The sequence below is a fragment of the Siniperca chuatsi genome, linkage group LG7 (assembly GCF_020085105.1).
Source record: "Siniperca chuatsi isolate FFG_IHB_CAS linkage group LG7, ASM2008510v1, whole genome shotgun sequence".
In the NCBI taxonomy this organism is placed as follows: Eukaryota; Metazoa; Chordata; class Actinopteri; order Centrarchiformes; family Sinipercidae; genus Siniperca; species Siniperca chuatsi.
In genome coordinates, this window is record NC_058048.1 from 21493307 (window position 1) to 21515873 (window position 22567).

At 39.7% G+C, this 22567-nt stretch overlaps 3 protein-coding genes across 4 annotated transcripts; 2 read left to right on the forward strand and 1 right to left on the reverse strand.

Annotated features, from left to right (window-relative positions):
* The first annotated feature begins 2091 nt into the window (after positions 1 to 2091).
* On the forward strand, positions 2092 to 9047 carry tmprss5 (transmembrane serine protease 5). The gene is made up of 14 exons (XM_044202812.1): positions 2092 to 2123; positions 2210 to 2492; positions 3402 to 3540; positions 3916 to 3996; positions 4702 to 4815; positions 5194 to 5329; positions 5557 to 5670; positions 5778 to 5821; positions 5998 to 6160; positions 6311 to 6495; positions 7196 to 7294; positions 7413 to 7555; positions 7698 to 7850; positions 8850 to 9047. Exons 1-14 carry the CDS (start codon positions 2092 to 2094, stop codon positions 8856 to 8858), a joined length of 1695 nt encoding a protein of 564 aa, XP_044058747.1. The 3' UTR covers positions 8859 to 9047.
* A 92-nt stretch (positions 9048 to 9139) lies between these two features.
* Positions 9140 to 12129, forward strand: pih1d2 (PIH1 domain containing 2). The gene is made up of 5 exons (XM_044203840.1): positions 9140 to 9594; positions 10392 to 10518; positions 10619 to 10849; positions 10986 to 11260; positions 11412 to 12129. Exons 1-5 carry the CDS (start codon positions 9412 to 9414, stop codon positions 11544 to 11546), a joined length of 951 nt encoding a protein of 316 aa, XP_044059775.1. The 5' UTR covers positions 9140 to 9411; the 3' UTR covers positions 11547 to 12129.
* dixdc1a (DIX domain containing 1a) lies at positions 12019 to 22349 on the reverse strand. Of its 2 annotated transcripts, none has more exons than XM_044203839.1 (16): positions 22027 to 22349; positions 21734 to 21912; positions 18211 to 18368; positions 17973 to 18118; positions 16690 to 16779; positions 16388 to 16441; positions 16238 to 16288; positions 15875 to 15979; positions 15700 to 15753; positions 15514 to 15603; positions 14716 to 14793; positions 13664 to 13825; positions 13466 to 13532; positions 13176 to 13284; positions 12806 to 12914; positions 12019 to 12612 (listed from the first exon to the last, which is right to left on the reverse strand). In XM_044203839.1, exons 2-16 carry the CDS (start codon positions 21754 to 21756, stop codon positions 12529 to 12531), a joined length of 1380 nt encoding a protein of 459 aa, XP_044059774.1. In that variant the 5' UTR covers positions 21757 to 21912; positions 22027 to 22349; the 3' UTR covers positions 12019 to 12528. The 2 variants fall into 2 exon arrangements, with proteins under 2 accessions (XP_044059774.1, XP_044059773.1); XM_044203838.1 differs by having other exon boundaries at positions 15514 to 15606; positions 22027 to 22348.
* Between the last annotated feature and the right edge of the window lie 218 nt (positions 22350 to 22567).

Consider the following 22567-nt stretch of genomic DNA (forward strand, 5'->3'; position numbering starts at 1 on the left):
AGCTGTTGAGACAAACGCTGTCCAAACCTTAAAAAGAAGTTTCCCTCTCTTCTGTTTAGTTAGAACTTACTCTGGGGTTTCCGAGCGGGGACCGAGAGACCACATCTGATGAGTTTCAAGGTTTGGACACAGAGAGGCACACATACTAACGGCTGAGATAAGAGGGGAGCTGATCAAATCTCACTACACCAAACAGGGAGAGTGCTTCCCCCCTCAGAGCAGAGATAGATAGATGCTGCTCCAAACTGGGCTGCAGCCAGCCTCTTCACAGTGGAGCCTCAGACTGTGGTACATGAATAAATGAATGAATGGAGTCCACACTGGGGTGTCTGTGACACCCTCTGCGCAAGGTGACAGACTGTTATTGTTGTGGTCACGTTGGAGGGATTTACTCATGAAATTAAAATTTCTGATCAAAAGATGAACATAAGTCAAAGTCAGTTAGTTACTCATTAAGATACAGTATATTTACTTTAGTGATAGTTTACTGGCCTAGATAGTTTTGTGGTTGTTTCTTAACCACACTTGCTACAATTAATGCAGTGTTATACAACAGCCCTGCCATAAATCCTACTTTCATGAAGCTCATATTGCCCTAAGTTTTTTGTTTAAATTGTTCTAAAAGGAGGTGTTGATTCAACTTTATAAATCATTTTGGAGGCTGTAGTTTGTGGTGTTGTTAAATTGTACTGTGTTACACCGAGAGTAAAATAAATGTGTTGATTATTTTTTTTATTCAGTTATTAAAATTGTTGGCAGTTGTTTTCTGTCCATCAACTTGATGGTTGATTGATCAACTAATTGTTTCAGCACTAAACACAAAACAATTAAAAACAAACCATGCAGCCTCCAAAATGACTATTAAGTTGAATCAACACCTCTCTAAAACAGCCAACAAAAACTATATATACTATTATAACCTTCATGAAGGGAGGATTTATTGCAGGACTGTTGTATTTGACTGAATTAGTTTAGCTAGGTGTACCTAATAAACTGACAACTGATTGTAAAATACCTATATTATTCATAAGCACCACCTTTCAAGTGAGGACCAGATAATTGGAGTTTGCTATTAAAATCATGAAGCACGATGTTGAAGAATGTCTACAAAAAGGAGGAAAACAAAACATACAACTGTTGTGAAACTGACTTAAAATCCGGGACTACATTTTATGCCACAAAACAAGGATGCAAGAAGTATAAATAATGGAAGAACTGATCAGGTACATGCATATCCCTGAATAAAAATCCTCAAATGATTTCTAACAAAGTGAATCGAGTGAATGGCAGCTCTGTAACTGACCGTTTACTCGGCTATCTGAGAAAACATTTCACCAGAAGAGGGAGACATCAAATCCCTGTGAAAATCATCAAACAGCGGCTACATTCTCCTTGCTCCTGTCTGTTTGCTTCTGCAGGAGAACAATTCAGCGCGATACTAATATTGTCAAACATTATTAACCTCACAACCCTAGTGATATGATTTCAGCTGTTGCTCCATCACATGCAATTTATGCCACTGCTGCAATGCTCATTACTCTGTGTTTGATTTCCAAATAATTCCATATGGCACCTGTTAGATGAGCCAAATAGATCTGGGCCATTTCTTGGATTCGGCCTTGACAGTCGGACGAGGAGGAATTTTCTCCCTGGCAGTTGTTCCCTTCACCTGGACCCTGATTAATCCCACACCACGTATATGGGAGATACATAAACAACCTTTGTATCAAGAATTCAATGTTTCTTCTGAGAAGTGACTCGAAGACACACTTTGATCTCCCTCAAACAATTTTCTCACCATTTTCAAAGAGCTCGCCTTCCTCATTTCAGCTGTTAATTGTTCTTACTATTTTTAGAGTTAATGATTCTTTTTTGCAGCCACTCAAGATATTTGAAATACAGAAAAACAATACTGACAAAAACAGTCTGACTGTGAGCTGGTTTAAAGAGGGAGGAGAGAAGAGAAACTCTCATCTGTCAGCGGGCAGACAGAACAGAATTCATTTTGTTCTTGAGTGTTGAGAGACGATAGCTTTGGATTCCAAATGACAGGGATTGACATGATATGAGACTTTTCAACAATCTGCAATAATGACCTTTTCTCAGAAGCTACAAACTGTCAGGTAATAACATGTCTCAGGTGAAAATGGACAATCTTTTGGCACAGGTAAAAAGTGTTACCTAGCAACCCCCGGTGTCCTATCAATAGTCAGCCTGGAGGTATCTCTGGAGATGCTCCCCCCCTACAAAGACCTGGTTCAGCTTGCTTCCACAGGCCCCATGACCCCCCTGGACAAACAACAGCCTCATTCTCTGTACCACTGCTGACCTCATTGTCTCTTTGTGAAGGGAAAGTCCAGAGTTGCATTCTGTTAAATGGCAAATGGTGCATCAACTGCGAGCGGGACAGACCTCTCTACCTCCAGCACAGGCCTACAGATGAGCACGGATACTGCTGCCTTTTCCTCAGGACTGTACGCAAGGAAAACATGGTAAGAGAGGGAGACTAAATATTCACTACACCTTGCTCCATCTGTTTAATCTTGACAACAACACCTCTCTCACATTGTCACCTTCACTTGCACCCTCACAACAGTAACACAGCACACAGTAACAGCTGCTGTTTACACATGTAGTGTTCACTTCAAACTTGTATCACACTTGTTTCTGTCACTTTTACCTGTTTTTATAATTCATGTGCATCTTATGACCTGCGCTGTACAGCTGTACTGAATTTCTAACATGCTCTTGCGCTATATGCAACTCAAGCTAATTCCAAAATTACATGTTTATCTACACTCAAGTGCTGGAGTAATATGAGAGAGCAGATGGTATGGTATTTCTTTAGATGGGTTTTGTACTGCAATTGTATAATACTAAGTCTGCATCTCACATCTATAGAGAGCTTTATTATAATTACTGTAATACTCGCAATATGTTGCTTATAGAAACAGCTGCTCCTTGGAGAGTAAGCCCAACAAAAACACACGCACTCCAGAGTGATAAAACATTTCTGAAAATAGCAACAGGAAATTTGAAGTTTTAACAGTTTAATTTGATAAAATGTCTTGCACAAGAAGTAAAACAAATATGCCAAGGCTTCAACTTGCCCATTATACCTCGCTCACTGAGGAGATCTATGGCACACACACACACACACACACACACACACCTGTGCACAACTACAGCTCTGACTCCATACATCTGGACTGGTCAGTGGTGATTTATATCCTGGATTACAGTCCTCCTAATTAAATCTGACAGAACCTGACAGGTGCACTGTTGTTGGGGAGCAGATGGTCAGCAGGAAGTTTTTGTTGCAAGTACGCAAACTTGCCAACATTTTTTCAAACAGGAAAAACCATAAATGAGGTCTGACGTGCCAACTGTACTTCTTATAGAGTCTTGATGGAGACGCATTATCAGTGATTGAGAACCCGGCGGCTGTCAGCCATCATTTTCAGTCAGAGAAAACAGCAGGAGTCGCAGCGACCAAGGGCGTGCAGGGCTGGTTAAAGGGGATTCATTCTACGACTCACGGTAAGCTCCAGTGGTGCACCACCCTGGGCATCAAACACCAGACTACAACAGCAGTCTTGCTTCATAAGTGCAAAAAAACAACACAAGCTATTAAAACACACTGCTCTAAATGTAAAGAAGAAGCCTAAATAAGAATTCGCATTGACTCAAGTCATCTGCAGTGCAGTGATAAGAAGTAAAGCAGTGCTTTCTTATAAAAATGTCACCTTGTAGATTTGCTTTTAAACTCTTTAGTGTCTTGCATGTCTAAAATACAGCTTATTAATTTCTGACTGTGTCAATGTACTATATATGTAACAGCTGACATTTAATAATTCTTCTCAGCTCATATCTGGGATCAGAAGGCATTAACTCCAGTCTTAACTGTTGCTTTAGCTCACAGACTGGTGAGGCTGCTGGCAGCGGTGTGTGCAGTTGGACTCCTGGGAGGCTTAGCTGTAGGTGTCTGGTTTCTTGGTGAGTCAGTGTTGAGAAAGAATCGCTAAATTGGCTTAACAGTAACTAGGAAATGGAAACGAATGTGCAAAATATCTGGTTACAGCTGCTCAAGCTTCTGTAGCCTGTATTTTCAGGTTACTGCTACTCTATACAGCAGAGCCTGGCACATACTGGATTTTTAGGCCAATACAATATCAGCATTTGAAGGTTTTGTCCGACCAACAGTCCAAGACCCAAAGATATTTAATATATCTTAATTTAAGACAACGAAAAGCGGCAAATTCTCCAATTTGACTAGAAGGAACCATTAAATGTTTGGCACTGTTGCTTGACAAATGACTTAAACAAAGTGCAAAGTAATTCAGAACGTTGCTTCCCATATCAGCAAAACTGGTTCTACAGCTCTGGATTTAAAAACATAAAGATCCCTAAAGATCGCATTAATAATGGCTCATTAAACTATTTTAAACGATGACGTTGAAAAAGCAAATCATGTATTGTTTTAGTGAGCTTTTTTCTCCCTAATCAGCAGCACTCCTAGATATTAATACATAAATTTCATTACATCCTCCTCTGCAGAGTAATTTTATTGCTCTACCAGACAGGCTTAGTCTGTTCTGGGTACTAATTTCGATAATCTGGTAACATTTAGTAAAAATGAACATGTTTTTGCTGCCTGTCTTACTGGCTAATTAACTAGTGTTTATCTTTATCTACATGTAGTCAAACTTCTGCTGAGGCCTTCCTACTCACAAAGTCCAGTGGGACTTGGGGACACAAAGGAGACGCCTTTCTGCAATGTGACAGAGGATATTTCTATCTCTGACACCAGGAAAGGTCTGTGTTTCCTCCTCTCGGTGTTTGTTGGAGGCAGGCATTTGTTTTGCTGTTTTATGAATTAACAAACAGTGCAGGATTGTGTGGTACCACATTGTTATGCGATTCATCATACTGGGTCATGGTTCACCTCTGAAATGGTTTTTAGTTGAAAAGTAGCAAATTTATTATTCAACAGCTGCTCCTTGTTGCCTTTTGTTCACTCTTGAAGATGCCCATTGACTGACATGAAAACACACATAATGATCTGTTTGTATCGACAACATTAGCATAGATACTTGTGTTATTCCTAATCCTTTCCCAGTCGTAGAAGAGGCTCGTTCATTACGGTTGACTGAAAGCTTGTCTCTGGAGGGATTTTCAATCAATCAGCTTCAGTGTTTTACAGAATCAGCCCGGAGAACTCCCTCCTGGAGATCCAGCTGGGGAAGCTGCCCACCTGGCTGCCTGTATGCTACGAGAGGTGGAACTCTTCACTGGGAACGCTGGTCTGCAGACAGCTGGGTTATATGAGGTTTGCACTCCTGACAGGCTCACACACCACCTCAGCCCTTAACACTGATTGAGACGGGAGCGCCCACTCACTAACTTATAGTTTAATCTTAGCCTGCTCTGCCGAGGTTGAAGGCTCAGCTTATTTATTATCTGCTAATACCTCATTTGCAATCTTGCTTCACACCTTATGAGTCTGAATTATCTTCATACTCAATCCCACCAATTTTGCATATGTTCTCTTACCAGACTGACCAAGCATAAAGGAGTGAATCTAACTGATATCGGGCCCAACTATACTGATGGCTTTATACAAATTACCCCAGAACACAAGAGTAATCTGGAAAATATGTGGCAATTCAGGTAAGGCAATTTGTCTGAGGACATCATACTCATAATGATGCAGAGAAAAATGTGGCTACCAATACATTAATTTTACATCATTAGTTACCCAATTTATTTTCATTTAGGGGGAGCTGTATCACAGGGAAGGTTATCGCTTTGAAATGTTTTGGTGAGCAAATTTAACTTAACCTTTTGTTTGACTTTGCACTCAACATCAAGCTCTGTAATTACTTAATAATACTTCAGAAAAAGTTTCATATCAGTGGCAGACAGAGTGAATGATGCCACTTGCTGCAGCACTTTCTGACCAATCCAACGCCTTTTGATGAATGGATCTCTGTGCAGAGTGTGGAACACGAGCAAAGCTGCCCAGGATAATCGGGGGAGTGGAGGCCACGCTGGGCAGGTGGCCATGGCAGGTCAGCCTCTACTACAGCAACCGTCACACCTGCGGAGGCTCCATCATCAGCAGTCAATGGGTAGTCACAGCAGCCCATTGTGTGCACAAGTAAGATTGCTGACCTTACCTGTACTAAAGGTCGGGGGTTACAGACTCCACGAAGGAGAATTATCAGTCTTTAACAGCTGCACCACATTGGAAACATGACAATTCTCTCTTATCAGTATCTGCCTCCTCTTTTCTTTCCTAAAATGTCAGCTACAGGCTACCTCAGGTATCCAGCTGGGTGGTCTACGCCGGTATTGTCACCCGCAGCTCAGCTAAAATGGCTCAGCACACAGGATACGCTGTGGAGAAGATCATCTACAACAAGAACTACAACCACAGGAGCCATGACAGTGATATTGCCCTGATGAAACTGCGGACCCCGCTGGATTTCTCAGGTCAGCCTACTAATATTTTCTGATGCTGACACATCTCAGCAAACCAGCCTTTATCAGACCACCACTAAAGTGTTATACTCCTCTCTTATGAAGAATAAGCAGATTTAATTAGCCATTAAAACGCCAAATTACTCATTGTCCCTCATTGAAAAATAAAAAATCTATTAATATGCAAATATTTTTAATTTCAAAAGTTTAACTATTGGACACAAGATGTCTCCTACTTCACTGAAAAGCCGATTCTCAGTTTATGTGCACTGGTAAGTTACATTTTGGAACACGATTGGTTTCCATGTTATAAAATCATGCTTGTTCGTACAGGTTTTAAAGGTGAGCACAGAGAAACCTTTTTACCTCATCAGCAGATGAATGTGAAAACAGCCTTCTAGTGTCAAACTCTGCACATACATCATTCTGCACAGTGAAGGTCAAACAACCAAGTGAAGAAACAAAAAGTAAGACACATGTTTGAGAGAAGGGGGACTTAAGGACCCAACCGTATTCAGAGTGCAAGGTAAACTTGAGGGAGCCCAAATGCAGTGTGTGTATGTGTATGTGTATCAAACAGCCTGGAAGAAAAGCCTTTTTAACTTTAAACATTGAAATGAAAAATCATAATTTAATCCAAATTATCACGTTCCAACCTGTCAGAATTATTATAATGTAAAGAGGCAAATTTTCTGGTTTTCCCTTTAACTAGATACAATTAGGCCTGTCTGCTTGCCTCAGTACGACTATGATCTTCCAGGCGGTACACAGTGCTGGATCTCCGGATGGGGATACACTCAGCCTGAGGGTGGTAAGATGCTACTGCACTGCTGTAAAACAAATTTACATCTGCTGCTAATTCACACATGATGACAATGTGTGCCAAGTGTATTCACAGAGTAGCCTTAAATGTGTGTCTTCTCTCTTAGTTCACTCACCTGACACCCTAAAAGAGGCGCCAGTTCCCATAATAAGTACAAAGAAGTGTAACAGCTCATGCATGTACAACGGAGATATCACACCACGGATGCTTTGTGCCGGATACACAGAGGGAAAAGTGGATGCATGTCAGGTTAGATGCATGTTTTGAACAGTACCTTGCAGAGGTGTTTTAAAGATTCATCCTCTCCCATGTGATTTGTTTACAGTGAAACATTGGCATAATGAAGGCTGGGTGAGTCTGTATTGAACAGTGTTTGTGCCTACCACTCAAGGGGGACAGCGGGGGTCCCCTTGTTTGCCAGGATGAAAATGCGTGGAGGCTGGTGGGGGTCGTCAGCTGGGGGACCGGCTGCGCTGAGCCCAACCATCCTGGAGTTTACACCAAAGTGGCCAAATTCTTGGGCTGGATCTACGACATGATTGAGGTAAACAGACTTTTTAGAAATTCTGTGGTAGAAAGTATTTGTACAGTATAGTACAGAGGTACAGTACTTACTTAATTTGAATATTTCTATTTGATGCTACTTTATACTTCCACAACATTTCAGAGGAAAATATTGTACTTTACTCCTCTATATTTACACTTTGTAGATCAAGATATTACATACACAACATGTGATCGCCTTATAAAATATGATTAATAGAAAATATGCATTATGGATTACACTTAAACAGGGATGCAACTAATAACTATTTTCATTATCGATTGATCTATCAATTATTTTCATGATTAATCGATTACTTGGTTAGTCTAGAAAATGTCAAAAAAGTACTGAAAAAAGCCCCTCATCATTTCCCAGAACCCAGGGTGATGTCTTCAAAATGCTTGTTTTGAACAACCAATACTCCAAAACCCAAAGATATTCAGTTTTCTATCGTGTAAGACAGAGACAAGCAGCAAATCCTTTAATTTGAGAAGCTGGAACCAGCAAATGTTTGGCATTTTTGATTGAAACATTATTGAAATGATTAATTGATTATAGAAATAATTACCAAAACATTGTTTCTGTCAACTAATCAATTAATCGACTAATACTTGCAGCTCTAAACTAGAGTACTCAACAGTATGTAAAAGTAAGATTAACTTCACCAACATTAAAATGCTGCTTACACAGTAAGTAATGCATCCATAATAAACATAATCCAATAATATAAAACCGACAGGAGTCTCATGAGTACTTTTAATGCTTCTGTTCTTCCGCTTAAGCTTTGAGTGCAGGATTTTTACTTTAATGGGAGGGGGGTTACTAAAAAAGAGAAATAAAAAAGTAAAAGATGACTATTTCTTGCACCACTGCAGAAATATCAGAGAGCCCCAATTACTTTCACACACACCATCAGCAACAGGAAGGAACTGGGAACTGCACAATGGAATAAGTACAGTTTTTACACTGATTGCTAATAATGTCTGTTTCTCTTTGCAGAACTACTGAGGAGGGCTAACGAGGCACGGCAAGAAGAGGACGCTAGTGATTACTAATTGAGACATTTGAAAATTATAGTTAATATTTTTACATTAAATGTCCGTTATATAATGTACACATAAAGACAGACTGGATACATCAAAATGCATTTTTACGTTAGATTTTTCATGTATTGAATATATAAATATTATAAAACTGTGTCCAGTGTGATTATTGAGCTGCAGCTCTGCACTTCACCGCCAGGTGGCATCTGTGTAACGTTTCCTCTCAGCTAGTTTCCATAGCAACTAACAACATAAACTAAGCTAGCGTTAGTTGTTACTTTAATTTGACAGGAATTAACTAGTTTGTCATATTTGTGTGATATTGCTCTATATTTTTTAGATTTAGAGACTCCTTCAATAGCAACACTCATTTGTAACACTGTAGACAAGCTGGTTTTCTAATTTCAACTGACAAACTTCTGCGCTTCTGGTTGTTTTCTTTGACTGCTAACTAGCTAGTGGCTATTTAACGTGAACGCTAGTGTTGGCTGACTCCAAAGTAAGACAGTCACCTTAAGATGTCCTCCACTGGCAGTACAGAGGATATTTTACAGCAGGTCAACCAGTTTTGGTCCATGCTGGATGATCTTTCTCAAAATGACCCAACAGCCTACCGCAAGTTCATTGAGAAACAGATGAAGGAAGGAGCTGAATCCAGTGCACCGCCTGAGCTCGACTCTTGTTTGTGCACTGAAATTGTGGTAAGTGTCGGTGGCAGCAACTTAATAAATGGTAACTCGTTAACTTTACTTTAGCTATCAATCCTGCATAAACGATTTCTCCCGACAAACATTTTACGTCAAAGCAGGGAAAGCAGGTGTGTCTCATTAATGATGGCTGCGTTCCATTTAGTTTGGTAAGTAAGCTCAATGCAGATACAACACCGGGCCCCTGGCATTAGCACCAAAACGAAATGCAGCCATTATTAATGATATTACTGAGCTATACATTTTTTTATTAAGTGAAGGTGTCCACTATGATTTGAGAACCATCTACTGTAGTCTGCTAGAGCTGCAACTAAATATATATATATATATATATATATATATATATATATAAATAAATATTATTTTGTCAATTATTCGTTTGTTCTATAAAATGCCAGCAAATTGTGAAAAAGGCTCATCACAAGCTCCCAAAGCCCATTGTAACATCTTCAAATGTCTAACAAACAGTCGAAAACTCAAAAAGTATTCAGTTTACTGTCATAGAAGATTAAGAAAACCAGAAAATATTCACTTATGTGATGCTGAAACTAGTAAAGTTTTGCTTAGAAATTTACTAAAATAATGTATTATGGCCATTGTTGCCAATTCATTTTCTGTTGATCGAATAATCACTTAATTTAAATTGTTCAGCTCTACTGTTTACCCCTTAATACAAAGCATCTGACTTTTACTACACACGGTTAAGCTGCCACACCTGTCTTTTTTATAGGTTAGAGATAAGGTGTGTTTTGACAGTTTTTTGACAGATGGTACATCTGTATCCTCAATAGGAGCCCAAGAAAGGGCCGCTGTACATCAACATATGCAGCTGGAAACGTGTGCCTGCACCACAGGATCCCAGCAGGCCTTTACCAGTGTGTGCAGGAAACCTGGAAACAGACACAAATGAAGGTCAAGGTAAAAGACAAAGCTGTGCTGCATCACAAGCTACAGAACTGGCCTTTGTGTTACATGATGTAAACAAGACAACTGATAAATTGGTGTTTTTCCCTCACAGGTTGGTATACTGTGTTGGATGTGGCATTAAACCCTGCAGTGCTAAAGGAAAGTGAAAAGGACAAAACAGAAGTCTATATGCTGGCCCTGAGCTTTGCCCAGCAGCATCATGGGATGAGGTTGTCTCAGGAGTACAATGTCGTCAGCTGTAGCCCAAAAAGTAGCCCAGATGACTTGTACCGCAGGCTTGGGTTTCGACAGTGGCCTAACACCTTCAAACAACCAGACACAGGTAGAGTAATAAGTCTTACACCCTGATAACCTGCTACAAGCCCTTTATGTTGGAGCTATTTTCCTTTGCGGCTGAAGGTGTATCATATTTCACCTTCTACCACAGTTTCTAATAATCCATAGTGTTCCTTAAACAGCCAGTCAGACCCCAGCTGCCCTTCTGCAGCAGATTTCCTCTCTGCGCTCAGAGAAACAAGAAGAGGACACAGCTGCCCAAATTATCTGTAGACCTGCGGAGCACAAAAAGAAGGAGTTGATCCAGGTCATCTCCACCACATTTGTGCAGCCTCAGAAGCCAGAGTACCAACTTGAGGTGAAGACCGATACAGCAGGAGTTCCTCGCAGCGTGGAGCTGACAGTGGAGCTGCCGAAGGTTTGCTCCTTGTCAGAGAGCCAGCTAAGAATCTCTAAGGTTAGCGGTTACACACTCCCTTGAACAGTTATAATGAACCACTTTAGAATTCAGTGTGTGTCAGTGCTAGTTGGATGTCATAAAAAATACATAATAGGCCTGTTTGTAGGTTTGGAGTCTTACAGTGTGCCAAATGTATTTTTCTCCTCAGGATGACGTCTTACTGGAAGTGGAGGATGTCTACTATTTGCTTTTGGAATTCCCAAAAACTGTAAATGAAGACACTGCGTCTGCCATCTTTAACAAGAAGAAACGAAGGCTTACTTTGAGAGTTGATGTTTTCTGACCATTTGCCTTATTGGAGAAACAAAAGAACACGGAGCTGATCTGTCCTGCTGGGAATGGGCTGAAGAAACTGTGAAGCTAGGACTAAATTCTCACACTGAGAATACCTCAAAATAAATAACCAAAACAAACCAAATCCCTGCTATACAATCTGAAAAGCCTAATGAATATATTATACTATGGAGGGACTCAAAACTTCAGCTATCAAACAAACAGTTCCCCTGTAAACTGATCCTTTCCCAAAACCAAAATAATGTTTTTACTGAAACAAATTTGTCAGTGTCCCTTTGAGCTGTGTGGGTTGATCTGCAGCAGCAAATCTAATTCTTAACCCAAAAAAATGAATTGACTTTAATGACAGTCTGTGGGGTTTGTTTATTAATGTGTGGGTGTATGAGTGGAGGCTCGGATGGCTAGGAGCTAGTGGACAGTGTCATTACTGTACACCCGGGGAATAATTGACAACAAAATGATCCATGCAATAATTCATGTTTATTAAAACATCAAAATTGCTGCAGAACAACAACATCACTATTTGGCAATCTGGAACGTGTGAAAAATGCCATTAAATACTTTTATTTTAAGGTTTGCATACTATGCACTGATTACAGCTTTTAAGAGCACAGCTTAAAACATGTTATTTATTGTAAATCGCCTTAACTTTCTTTTAGAATTCAGTTTCAAGTTTCACATTACTGACCATGAATTGGTAGTCCCACATATTAATTTATGAGCTGCAAACAATGTCTAATATCCATTCCTTCAAAAAACAAAAAAGTGGTACCCAAATGTCAAGTCAAATTCTTCATATGAAACATTCATTTTTCAAAACATGGTTTTGTATCGAAATGGTGTTACATCCATTGGTCCCAGTTCATTGTATTATAACTTTTCTCTATTATGGCATCACAAGTATATTCAGTGGAATCCTGGTCCAGTGGGAACAACTGAGGTTTGTAGTGGTGATCTCTGGTTCTTGGGCTCTACCTCCTCTCTCCGTGGTCTTCCTCCACCCACGCTACAATCTTCCCTTCCCAGCCAGGCACGACCGCTCCGTCCTGAAATACCTGAACAGCCAACATCCAGCATTTACATACCCAAGAAACACTCACATGTATATATGTACAATGTATATAGGTCCAAGAAAGTGAAAATGACTACTCAGTGTTATTTGGAAATCAGTCCTCAGGCCATTTCATATTTGCCTGCTGAAGCTGATGTGAAAAGAAGTAGGGGCTATAATTTTACTCCCACGCCTACCTCCTCTTTCACTGTGCCAAACTCTGGGTCGAGGGCCTTGAAGTGGTATCTGAAACTGCCTTGTCTGTCCACAGCGGCCTTGAAGTCTCGCAGTGTCACCTCACCCAGCCTGTTAAGAGCACACTGTCAGCCATGATGTATGCACACATACACCCACATAGACATTAATCTTTTCTAGGATTAACACTTAGCACAGCACAGATACTGAAGCATCTATATGTAGCTCTAGTCACGCGTGAATCAAGTCATGTGTCCTCAGCGTGCAGCTCAAACCCATACAGCAATTTGCTTTAAATTCATGCACACTACAGTGAGGGAACAAACAATAACACTGTTATATAAAGCCACCATAAAGTGTTTTTATTTTTACCTTTTTGGGATGTTAATCAGAAACGGAGTGAGCGAGCGATCAGTGAAGTAGAGCACTTTAGTGGAGACGGCGGTGTCCAATCCTGGGCTGCTGTGTGAGTGCGCCATTTCTGGAAATAATTACAAAAACACTGTTTTTCACAACCAGAGTCTAAAATGGCTTTAGACTCACAGCCAATAATGCCCTCTCCATACATAGCAGTGTAACTAAACAGCACAATTTGCAGCTGGAGTTGAGATGTTGGAGAGGATGACAAGTCCTAAACAAAACCAGGATTTTGTTTGTCTCACTTGAGCTCGGCGGCCAGGAGTCACGGTCTGTTGAGTTGGCTCTGCGTCCTGGTGATTTAAATTCCTCCTAGAAGAAGAACCAATTACTCATGGTAATGTAATTTGTTGTTGACTCATCATTCATCAGGTGACAGATGTGTTGGTACTTTTTATATTCACTCTGAAATGGTGTGTGTGTGTGTGTATGAGAGTGTTTACCCCTCTGTCCTGTCTGCGCTGGGTATCCAAAGAGTGTAATCGGTCCATGAGACTGGACACACCCTGCTCCAGGGTGTCCAGGGTGTGATGTTGGGGGTCATGGCCAGAAAAGCTGTCCCTCAAACTACGCAGTGCCTCCCTGACCAACTGCAGCTCTTCCCCCTGTGACAAACAGCTTCTTCATAGTCATACAGTTTCTATAAATGTAGTTTTGTTTGTCATATTAAAGCTAGGGTAGGTAACGTTGGAGAAACTAGCAAGAGACAGCTAGATTTTGAAAGTATCCAACAGAAAAAATCCCATCCCTCCCTTCAGGGCTCCCTCCAAAGCCACTCCCCAAAACACGTTTTCATGCGCAATGAGTGCACGGGCAGAGTGCGCCCAGGTAGACACGCAGGTAGGCCAGCCAATCATTTCATTCGGCCTGAATGAAATGATTGTATGGGCTTATTACAGGCCTGCGACAGCCACAGATATTTTTATTTTTTTCTCAGAGCATTTGATTTATTGATTGCTGTCAGGATGTAATAAGAATTTCAACAAATATAACAAAAAAATGCTTCTGAAATACATTACCTACCCTAGCTTTAAGGCAATAAGTGTGGAAGCCCATTTCCACCAAGAAAAGAAAAAAATGCATAAAAAGTTAGGCATGATAAAATAAAAGTACTCAAAATTTTGAGTACTATACTACATTATAAGTTAAGTTAAATTCATGACTTATTTCAGCTTAGTATCTCACAATTTTGAGTTAGTAAGTCATAGTCTTGACTTGATATCTCATAATTCAGATTTAGCACCTCATAATTCTGATATAGTATCTCATAATTTTGACTTTATATCTAATAATTTTGACTTAGTAAGTCAACATTTTGACTTATTTTCTCATAATTCTGACTTAGCATGAATATTTTTTATTTTTGTCATGCATAACTTTTAATCTATTTTTTTCTTTTCCCACCAGAAACTTCCAGAACTTCCATACAAAAAGCCATCAAAATCAACAGAATAAACGGCAACTAAATGTATTGATTAACAAAAAGGGTACGTACCGGTGCACTGTGTTGGAATACTGCAGGAGATGTCGAAGCCACCGAATTACTGTAACCGCCGCTTTCACTCCTGAATGACTGCAAAACAATACATGTAAATACGTAAACAAGTCTGGCTGATTTTCATCTTTTAAATGATGAGGCTGGTGATATTCTATAATATATTGTTAGTAACAAATGCCATGAAAAGAACAAAATCAGACCAGTGTAGCCAAAGCGTATTCCTCTGTGCTACTGTATGAGCTTCCATTGTTGTTGCTTAAAATAGTCCTCCACAAATGCACTATTTACTCCTGTTTGAGTAACATCTGCTAAAAACTACAGTGCCCAGCTGTTTTAGGAAATTACTGAGACTCATAAAAAATAAAATAGGAATGAAGAAGAAAAATTGACATCGTTGGTTATGATCTTTTCTTGGGATTTGTCAACAATAACCAAAATACAGAATACCGCCAGCCTTATCCATTAAATCTCTTATTAAAATGTACTTTTATCGAAGCGTTTTTTCATTAGATTTTTTTTACTTGAATTGTCTCTTTATTTCTTTTATTTTTTATATTACTGGAATTGGTTTTACCTGGTTTATTCTGATCCAGTTAATGTCTTTTCTTACCTCATTCGATTTTATATTTGATTTTAAAATTTGTTGATTTAAATGTGTTGCCTTGTGTGAAGAACTTAGTAACTTTGGTTTTGAAAAATGCTCTATAAATTAAATATTATTATCATTATATATGTCATTTGCATCCAAACATATACTGTATAGTTAAAATACTTGAAACATATCATGATGACTACCCGTCCAAGGCTGACTCCATGTGCTTTATGTTGCGCTTCATCGAGCTTTTGTTGCTGTTGCTGCAGTATTCTGTCCTTCCTCCCGAGTTGCTGCTATTGTGACAATAAAGATGGATGACATAGGTCTGTATATGCATGTATGTATCCAAAGAATGCATTGCAGTGTAAATAATAAAAAGACGATACCTCATATTCACTGAGTAATTTGTTCCGTTCACTCAACTTGTGTTTGAGCTCTACCTGCAAACAGATATATCAGCATGATATATGAGTGCTATATTGCTTTCACATAAACCTGCATCCGCGGGTCAAGTGGGTCAAATATTTGATCGTGTCAAACGGAAATCATCACTTGTCTCACATTTTCCCCTTCCAGCTGATCTTTGGCCATGTTGCACCTCAGTAGTTCCTGCTTTAGCTGCAGCACAGCATCCTCCTGCACTGCCTGGCGCTGCTGCAGAGCATCCTAATGAAAAAGAGGGGGAGATCAAAGACACGTCAAGAGAATATAGACATGCTGCATCCGCCTGCCTTATCAACAGCATACACTCAACTCAAAACTTTATTATCGTTGTAAAGAAATGAAAAAAAAAATGTATATGGTGTGTGATAGAAACTGCAGAATCATCAGTTTGGGATAGTACAAGAGTGGAATAGATTGAATTATATCCTTTAATCTGTTTTAATTCACGTACATAGGACAAAATTAGGGTAAGAGGTTTACCTTGATGGCCTGAAGGTGGCGTGCCTCCTGTTTGTGTCTCAGGAGTTCCCTCTAAGAGCCACACAAATGAACATAGACATTAGAGAAAGGGACTCTTTGCTCGTAAGGCAGCTCATCTATATTAAACCTAATTACATTTACTCACTGTACCTTGAGATCAAGGGCTTCCTCCACACTTTGGTCCAGACGACTGCGGATTAGAACCTTCAAAGGGAGAGGGTATGAGCAGCATAATTAGAGAATGGAAAAATGTCAGAACGTATGAGGAGGCAGTGGGCCTGCATGACAGCAGGCTAGAAGATCAGAGAGATTCAATTGTGCTCTACAGTAGAGACTCTTGAGAGGAGTGATGGCTGCAAACATCATCACAACAGAAGGGCTGACACTGACACTTCACACAGAGTGGCGAGCAAGTGTTGTTTTCTCGAGTTAGCAGAGAGAGGGCACTGTACCAGCTGCTGTTCAGCGTTAGCCCGGTTATCTCCGAAGCTCACAGATCCATCCTGGTCCTCCTCGGGGAGGGAGCCATGGAGCAGCAAAGCCTGAGGACAAACACACACACACACACAGAGTGAAGGCCTGTAAGCAGTCATAACTAAATATACACGGCAGAGAAGCCAGATTTATTTCTGTATTTGTAAATATAGCAGTTTTGGATTTTTATACTTGAATTGATCTGTATAAAATTGAAATCATATTAAAAAGCCTCTAGGAGCACACACAGACTTCAACCTCTCACCTGCTCTAACCCACATATACAGTGCACAAACATATTCAAAGTATAAAATAAAAACTGTATTTTGACTGAATAATTAAAATTATTGAAGGGTTAACCAATATTACTACGTTTGATAAATTAATATTGAATATTTAACAGAGTGTGCTTGTTTGCTCATTTGTATTATTTGCTAATTTATTTTCTTATCATTTTCTTCTTTATTGTATTTGCATTTACCCAGAGTTTGATATCAATTATCGGGTAACAAGCATCGCTGTACACTTACTTTATTTCTGTTACTTTTGTTTTCTTACATGTGTAACTATGTACGTATGTCCATATTAATCCTTGAGCATCATTGTGGAATAGAGAAAAGTCTAAAATGTCTCAAAGCTACTGTATTTTGTTTCACTTCATTCATTTGAATTACTGAACAAATCTGAGATGTGGGTGGTGATCCAGAGGTCTGGAAACCAGGCTACAAAAACTCAGAATCAAATATATAAAATCACAAACATGTGTTCATCTGATCAGCTGTTGAGGAAATTATAAATAGTGTCAAATTAAAATGGACAAATAGAGGTTAGTATGAGTCAATATGGTAATCATCAAGTGTTGCCTTGATGTACCCAACGTAGCTGAATTGCAACTTTAACAGGGACTTAACATGTCCTTTCTCTGCCAAATGTTTCAACAGAGAGTCTAGAGCGAATCAGGTGTCAATAATAATAAATCTTACTACCCTGATAATGAGACTGAATTGCCTTTTTGTTTTCACGTCATTATTTTAATCTATTTATCTTTTTTTTAATTGATATTTTACCATTTTTATTGAATCTTTTTGAATCTATTTGAAGATGTGGGCAGAAGATCAGAAGTCTGGAACCGGGCTAATAGTATGCTATATTTGAGCTTTTTCCTTCCTCTGGTGCTTCCTCTGTGGTCTGTGTGCCCTCTGTCAATGTGTCTGTAGTAGCGGTGCAGTTTGTTTTTAAGTGTATCATCACCAGGACTTACCTGTAGGCGGAACACCATCTTCCTGGCCTCCTGCATCTCTTTCTCCAGCTGCTCCTGGTGGGCATCCAGCTGCTCCTCCCAGGACTTCTCTTCCTCCTGCCCATCGTGCCCGAGGGAGGGACACAATCCACACAGAGACATCTCCTCTGAAAGGAAGAGAGGCACAGAGGAGATTTTTTTTGTAGGGATTCATTGCATCGTATCTTCCTCTACAAGAGTTGATGTGCAGCCAACCAACCTGTGACAGATTTCTTCTCTGTCAGCTCAGATTTGTCATCCCGAGGTTCCCCCTGGTCCTCAGACTGATCATGGAGTGTTTCTTCTTTAGGGGTGTCAGTGGAGTGGGTGATAACATACTCCTCTTTGGGGGAGTGAGCAGGGCTGGCTGAGCTCAGACTGAAACAGATGGTGGGCACAGGCAGGAATGAGTGTGTTTGCATCTCCTGCCAAATGAATGGCAATAAATAAACCTAGCTGCATAAAATGGAGATATACACTTTAATAACTCCCCAAGGAGCGCAAAAATGTGAATTAATCCCATCTGGGCTAAATATTTTAAACCATATAATTTTTAAACACATAGTGCCTATAGGAATACAGCATATCACAGACTATTTAACAAATAACACAATTTAGGAAAACACACAACACAACATTATTGAAACCTGTTCAGAAAATACACAGTGGGAGCAGGAATGCATGAAACTCTTTTTTCCCACAGGAAATTCTTTACATAGTTTGCTCCCCCTTTGGCCATAATTTCAAAACATAATCCTGGTATGGTTTCTGAATGGCTGGTTTTCTTGTAGCTCGTATGAATATGCGTTTTGTGTTTTCGGAGAGCATCTCCAGCAGCCTGAGGTTCAGGCCGGCTGTCATCTTCACTCAGCTGTGTTTGTAGAAATAGGATACAGCTACTGTGACCTGTGACCTATGGCATTATGCATGGTCCTTTAACAGGGGATTCCTTCTTTCTCCCTCTGTGTCTGCATGGGAAAATAAGCCTGCGTCTGCGGAAACGGATCCGAACTCTAAGCTAGAGAAGGGATAGAAAAGCATCACAATTCATGGGCCATTCATGCTCCTGAGGCCAAAAAACTAAGAAGGAAAAAATAACTGTGGACTTAACTGTGGGATAAAACTGCGTTTAGAAACCAAAGATTGTCCTGAGGGATTGCATTTGCACAGTTAAACATGTCCTTCCCATACATATGCAGCAAGATTTAGATTGGAGCCGATGAGATTTTCTGCTTATCCAATAGCATTACTCAGCACAAGCAAAGATCACAACAGACAGTAAACAGTAACACTTATATTATCCGTTACTTTTGAGTTCACACAGCCTCTGTATTGAATAATTGTGCACATATCGCTGTGACTACTTATAATAATGTGCACCTAAGTTCTCTCTCTCAGCCACCAAACAAACTGGAAACATGACTAATTGTCTACAGCCATGCTAGCAGCTTTGTGAGGCTGTACAACTTTGAGCTAAATGTTAAGGTCAGCATGTTAAATGCTTAATACAAATTAGAACTAAACACAAAGTACAACTGAGGCTGATGGGAATGTTTTGCAGGTATTTGGTCGTAAACCAAAGTACTGGACTAATTAAAATTTTGACCTGATGATGGCGCTAAATGAAAAATTAAGGGATCACCAAAGTTATTTGAATTCATCCTGAGGGGAACATAAATGTCTGTACCAAATTTCATGGCAATCTATCAAATAGTTGTTGAGATATTTCACTAAAAAACACAAATATCAACCTCATTTGTACAACATTTCCCAGCAAATTATCCAATAGTTGTTGAGATATTTCAGTCTGGACCTCAGTGGTGAACCAGCCGACAGACCAGCATTGCCATCCTGCTGCTAGCATGGCTAGAAAAGTATAAAGATATAATTTAAACTTTTAATTTAGGGGAATTTAGGGTTTAGTTACATAAAAATAGTCTGGCTACATTCACCACACTGAGAAACTTCAGATAGTTTGGTCCTCCCAGCTTCTCAGAAAGAGTAATTGCACCAGGTCACATAAAAAAAAAACATGAACTGGGAGTCTTATCAGATGCTGCTGTGATTATCCTTAAGTGTTTCTGCAAATGGGATCAAAGAAGCTGCCTCCAACTAATCTTGTCATTGCAGAGGATGACATTATCGAGATACCCTCCATCATTGTCTCAGAGTGCGGCAGTTCAATAAACTAACAAATTTATTTTAGATGCTTGCTGCTGATCTGTTGCACCAAAAGAACACATACATACAGATAGATTCGGAACATATAGGTTAAGCCAAAGATTAAGCACTGGGATTTGCAAGAGATGAGCTTCAGTGCAACAGATTAACATCATTTGATCAGAAGTGGTGGAAAGTTACAAAGTACATTTAATCCAGTACTGCACTTGAGTGCAATTTTCAGCTACTTTACTTGAGTATTTCTATTTTATGCTATGTTACACTTCTACTTTACCACATTTCAGAGGTAAATATTGTACTTTTTACTACACTACATTAATCTGACAGCTGCAGCTACTGGTTATTTTTCAGATTAAGAATTTACATTAAAAAACATATGCTAATCTTATAAAAAAACAAAACAATGCATTGTTAAAGATTAAACCAGTGGTCACAAAAAAGCAGTCTGCTTGTGGCCTCTTGTCATGTTTCACCAAAGACAGATTTACCCACTAAACTTCTCAGAAGATTTCCTTTCAATAACCTTTTGAGTTTCAAAAAGGTAAATTAGAGGTAAAATTATCCAATATTTCACAAAGAAAAGATTAGAGAAAAGTCCTAAAGATGAATACAAAGTTATGCATCACAACTGTGTTTTTTCTTCTTTTCTCTCCCATTAATCATCTCATGACCCCTCAGATTTATCTTGTGAGGGGTCAGACCCTTAAGGTGGGAACCATGCGACTAAAATACCAAAATGCATATAAAGTAGTTAAAATTAGCTCCACCTGGACCAGCTACAACAGTAAAATGTTGCTTACAAATCAAAGCAACAGTATCAACAATCTCATAATGTTAGATAAAATAATATATCAGTCACAGGACACATTTTTCTGCAGAATGAGTACTTTCACTTTTTATACTTTAAGTACATTTTTCTGATAATACTTCTGTGCTTTTGCTGAAGTAGGATTTTAAATGCAGGACTTTTGCTTGTAATGGAGTATTTTTACATTATGGTTTGGTACTTTTACTTACATATCTGCATACTTCTTCGCCCTCTGGTGAACTGTCTATACATTAACCAGTTAGTAGATTCAATATAGTTGAATATAGTAACCTATAGTTTGCTTGTCTGGTAAATACTGTGTCAAATCTAGGAAAAAATGGTGGCTTTTTAAAATATGTTCCCAGCCTTATTTTACTGTAGAAAAAAACATCTATTTGTTAGTATTTGTTATTCTGATATAACCTAAAATGTATAAGCTTCATCCTAATCATGAAATGGAACAATTAGTAATTGAAGTTAGGCCGTGGTTGCTAGGCAATAGCTGCTCAGCTCACACAGGGACATACAGGGACACACCCACACCTACTGCACTGTAAACACTGAACAATAACCTGCACAGTTAGGGTATCAAAGTCATATTGTTATGGTGAAATGCATTTCTAACACTAACACTCTCCTGAATTCAGGCCTAATGTCTTGTATATCTGTGCTACTGATGCACTCATGCAGTGTAGACAAAAATAGCCGCCTGGATTGACATAATGTTAAAATAATAATAAAAAACAGCTCTTACCATTTCATCTGTTTGGCTCCCATGCTGGTATTTACAGGCTTAACCTCCCATACAGTCGAAGCCCTGCATCTGGGTGATGCTCTGCTTCTCAGTCAGGACCATAGCCCAAACACAGCCAGGGGCAGCAGGGAGGGGAACAGCCCTGAAAGCAGCCACCAGAGGAGTCTCCACGTCGCACACTGTGTTCAATCAGAAATAACAGCACGTTCAAATCCTCTCCAGTAGCATATTCCTAAAACATAAAGCTCCAAATCCTAATCAAAAGCCCTGAACCCTTCCCCTATAAATCATACCAAGGCTGAGTCCTAGCTGGCAGAGACAGACAGAGAGAGACAGAGGGAGAGAGGATTGGTGCTCAGCAACACCAGCGACTGAAGTCTGCCTGGTTTCTCATTGCACTCGCCTTGTGCCTGAGCTCACCAGCTCCCATTCACGAACACAATGTTTTTTGTTCCTTGCGGACAAGAACTGATGCAGCTCTTGTGCATCTTTTTTACCCTTTTTTCTCTGTCGGTCTTTTTGCATTTATTCCCACTGCCCTCCCTCCCTCCTTCCCCTCTTTATCTTCTGCTCGGTCGCACTGGCTTTGTATCAGTCCTTCCTTCTTTCAGTGTGCAAGGATGTCAGACATGGCTCTGTCTGGGTGTGTTTACCCTCCCCCCTCTCCCTCATTCCTCCTCCCTCCTTTCCCCACTGCTCTCTCCTTTCACAAGGAGGAGGGAGATTTTTCTCCTTCTCTCTCCTTTCCCTCTGCTTTTTGTGTACTGTATGCCACTGCGGCTAAAATGAGAACCAACATATGGATTGCAAAAGAGACGCAATCTGTGTGGTGAA

What these genes read in the sequence shown, in the direction of transcription:
- tmprss5 (XM_044202812.1), top strand. Translation starts at nt 2,092, where the DNA reads ATGACCTTTTCTCAGAAGCTACAAACTGTCAG. An exon ending in GAAAATATGTGGCAATTCAG is followed by an intron (nt 5,671 to 5,777) that starts GTAAGGCAATTT and finishes ATTTTCATTTAG; the next exon opens with GGGGAGCTGTATCACAGGGA. An exon ending in ATACACTCAGCCTGAGGGTG is followed by an intron (nt 7,295 to 7,412) that starts GTAAGATGCTAC and finishes CTTCTCTCTTAG; the next exon opens with TTCACTCACCTGACACCCTA.
- pih1d2 (XM_044203840.1), top strand. Translation starts at nt 9,412, where the DNA reads ATGTCCTCCACTGGCAGTACAGAGGATATTTTACAGCAGGTCAACCAG. An exon ending in GTTTGTGCACTGAAATTGTG is followed by an intron (nt 9,595 to 10,391) that starts GTAAGTGTCGGT and finishes TATCCTCAATAG; the next exon opens with GAGCCCAAGAAAGGGCCGCT. An exon ending in GCCAGCTAAGAATCTCTAAG is followed by an intron (nt 11,261 to 11,411) that starts GTTAGCGGTTAC and finishes TTTTCTCCTCAG; the next exon opens with GATGACGTCTTACTGGAAGT.
- dixdc1a (XM_044203838.1), bottom strand. Translation starts at nt 21,756, where the DNA reads ATGGGAGCCAAACAGATGAAATG. An exon ending in AGAGAAGAAATCTGTCACAG is followed by an intron (nt 18,119 to 18,210) that starts GTTGGTTGGCTG and finishes TCTTCCTTTCAG; the next exon opens with AGGAGATGTCTCTGTGTGGA. An exon ending in CTCCTGGCCGCCGAGCTCAA is followed by an intron (nt 13,285 to 13,465) that starts GTGAGACAAACA and finishes AATTATTTCCAG; the next exon opens with AAATGGCGCACTCACACAGC.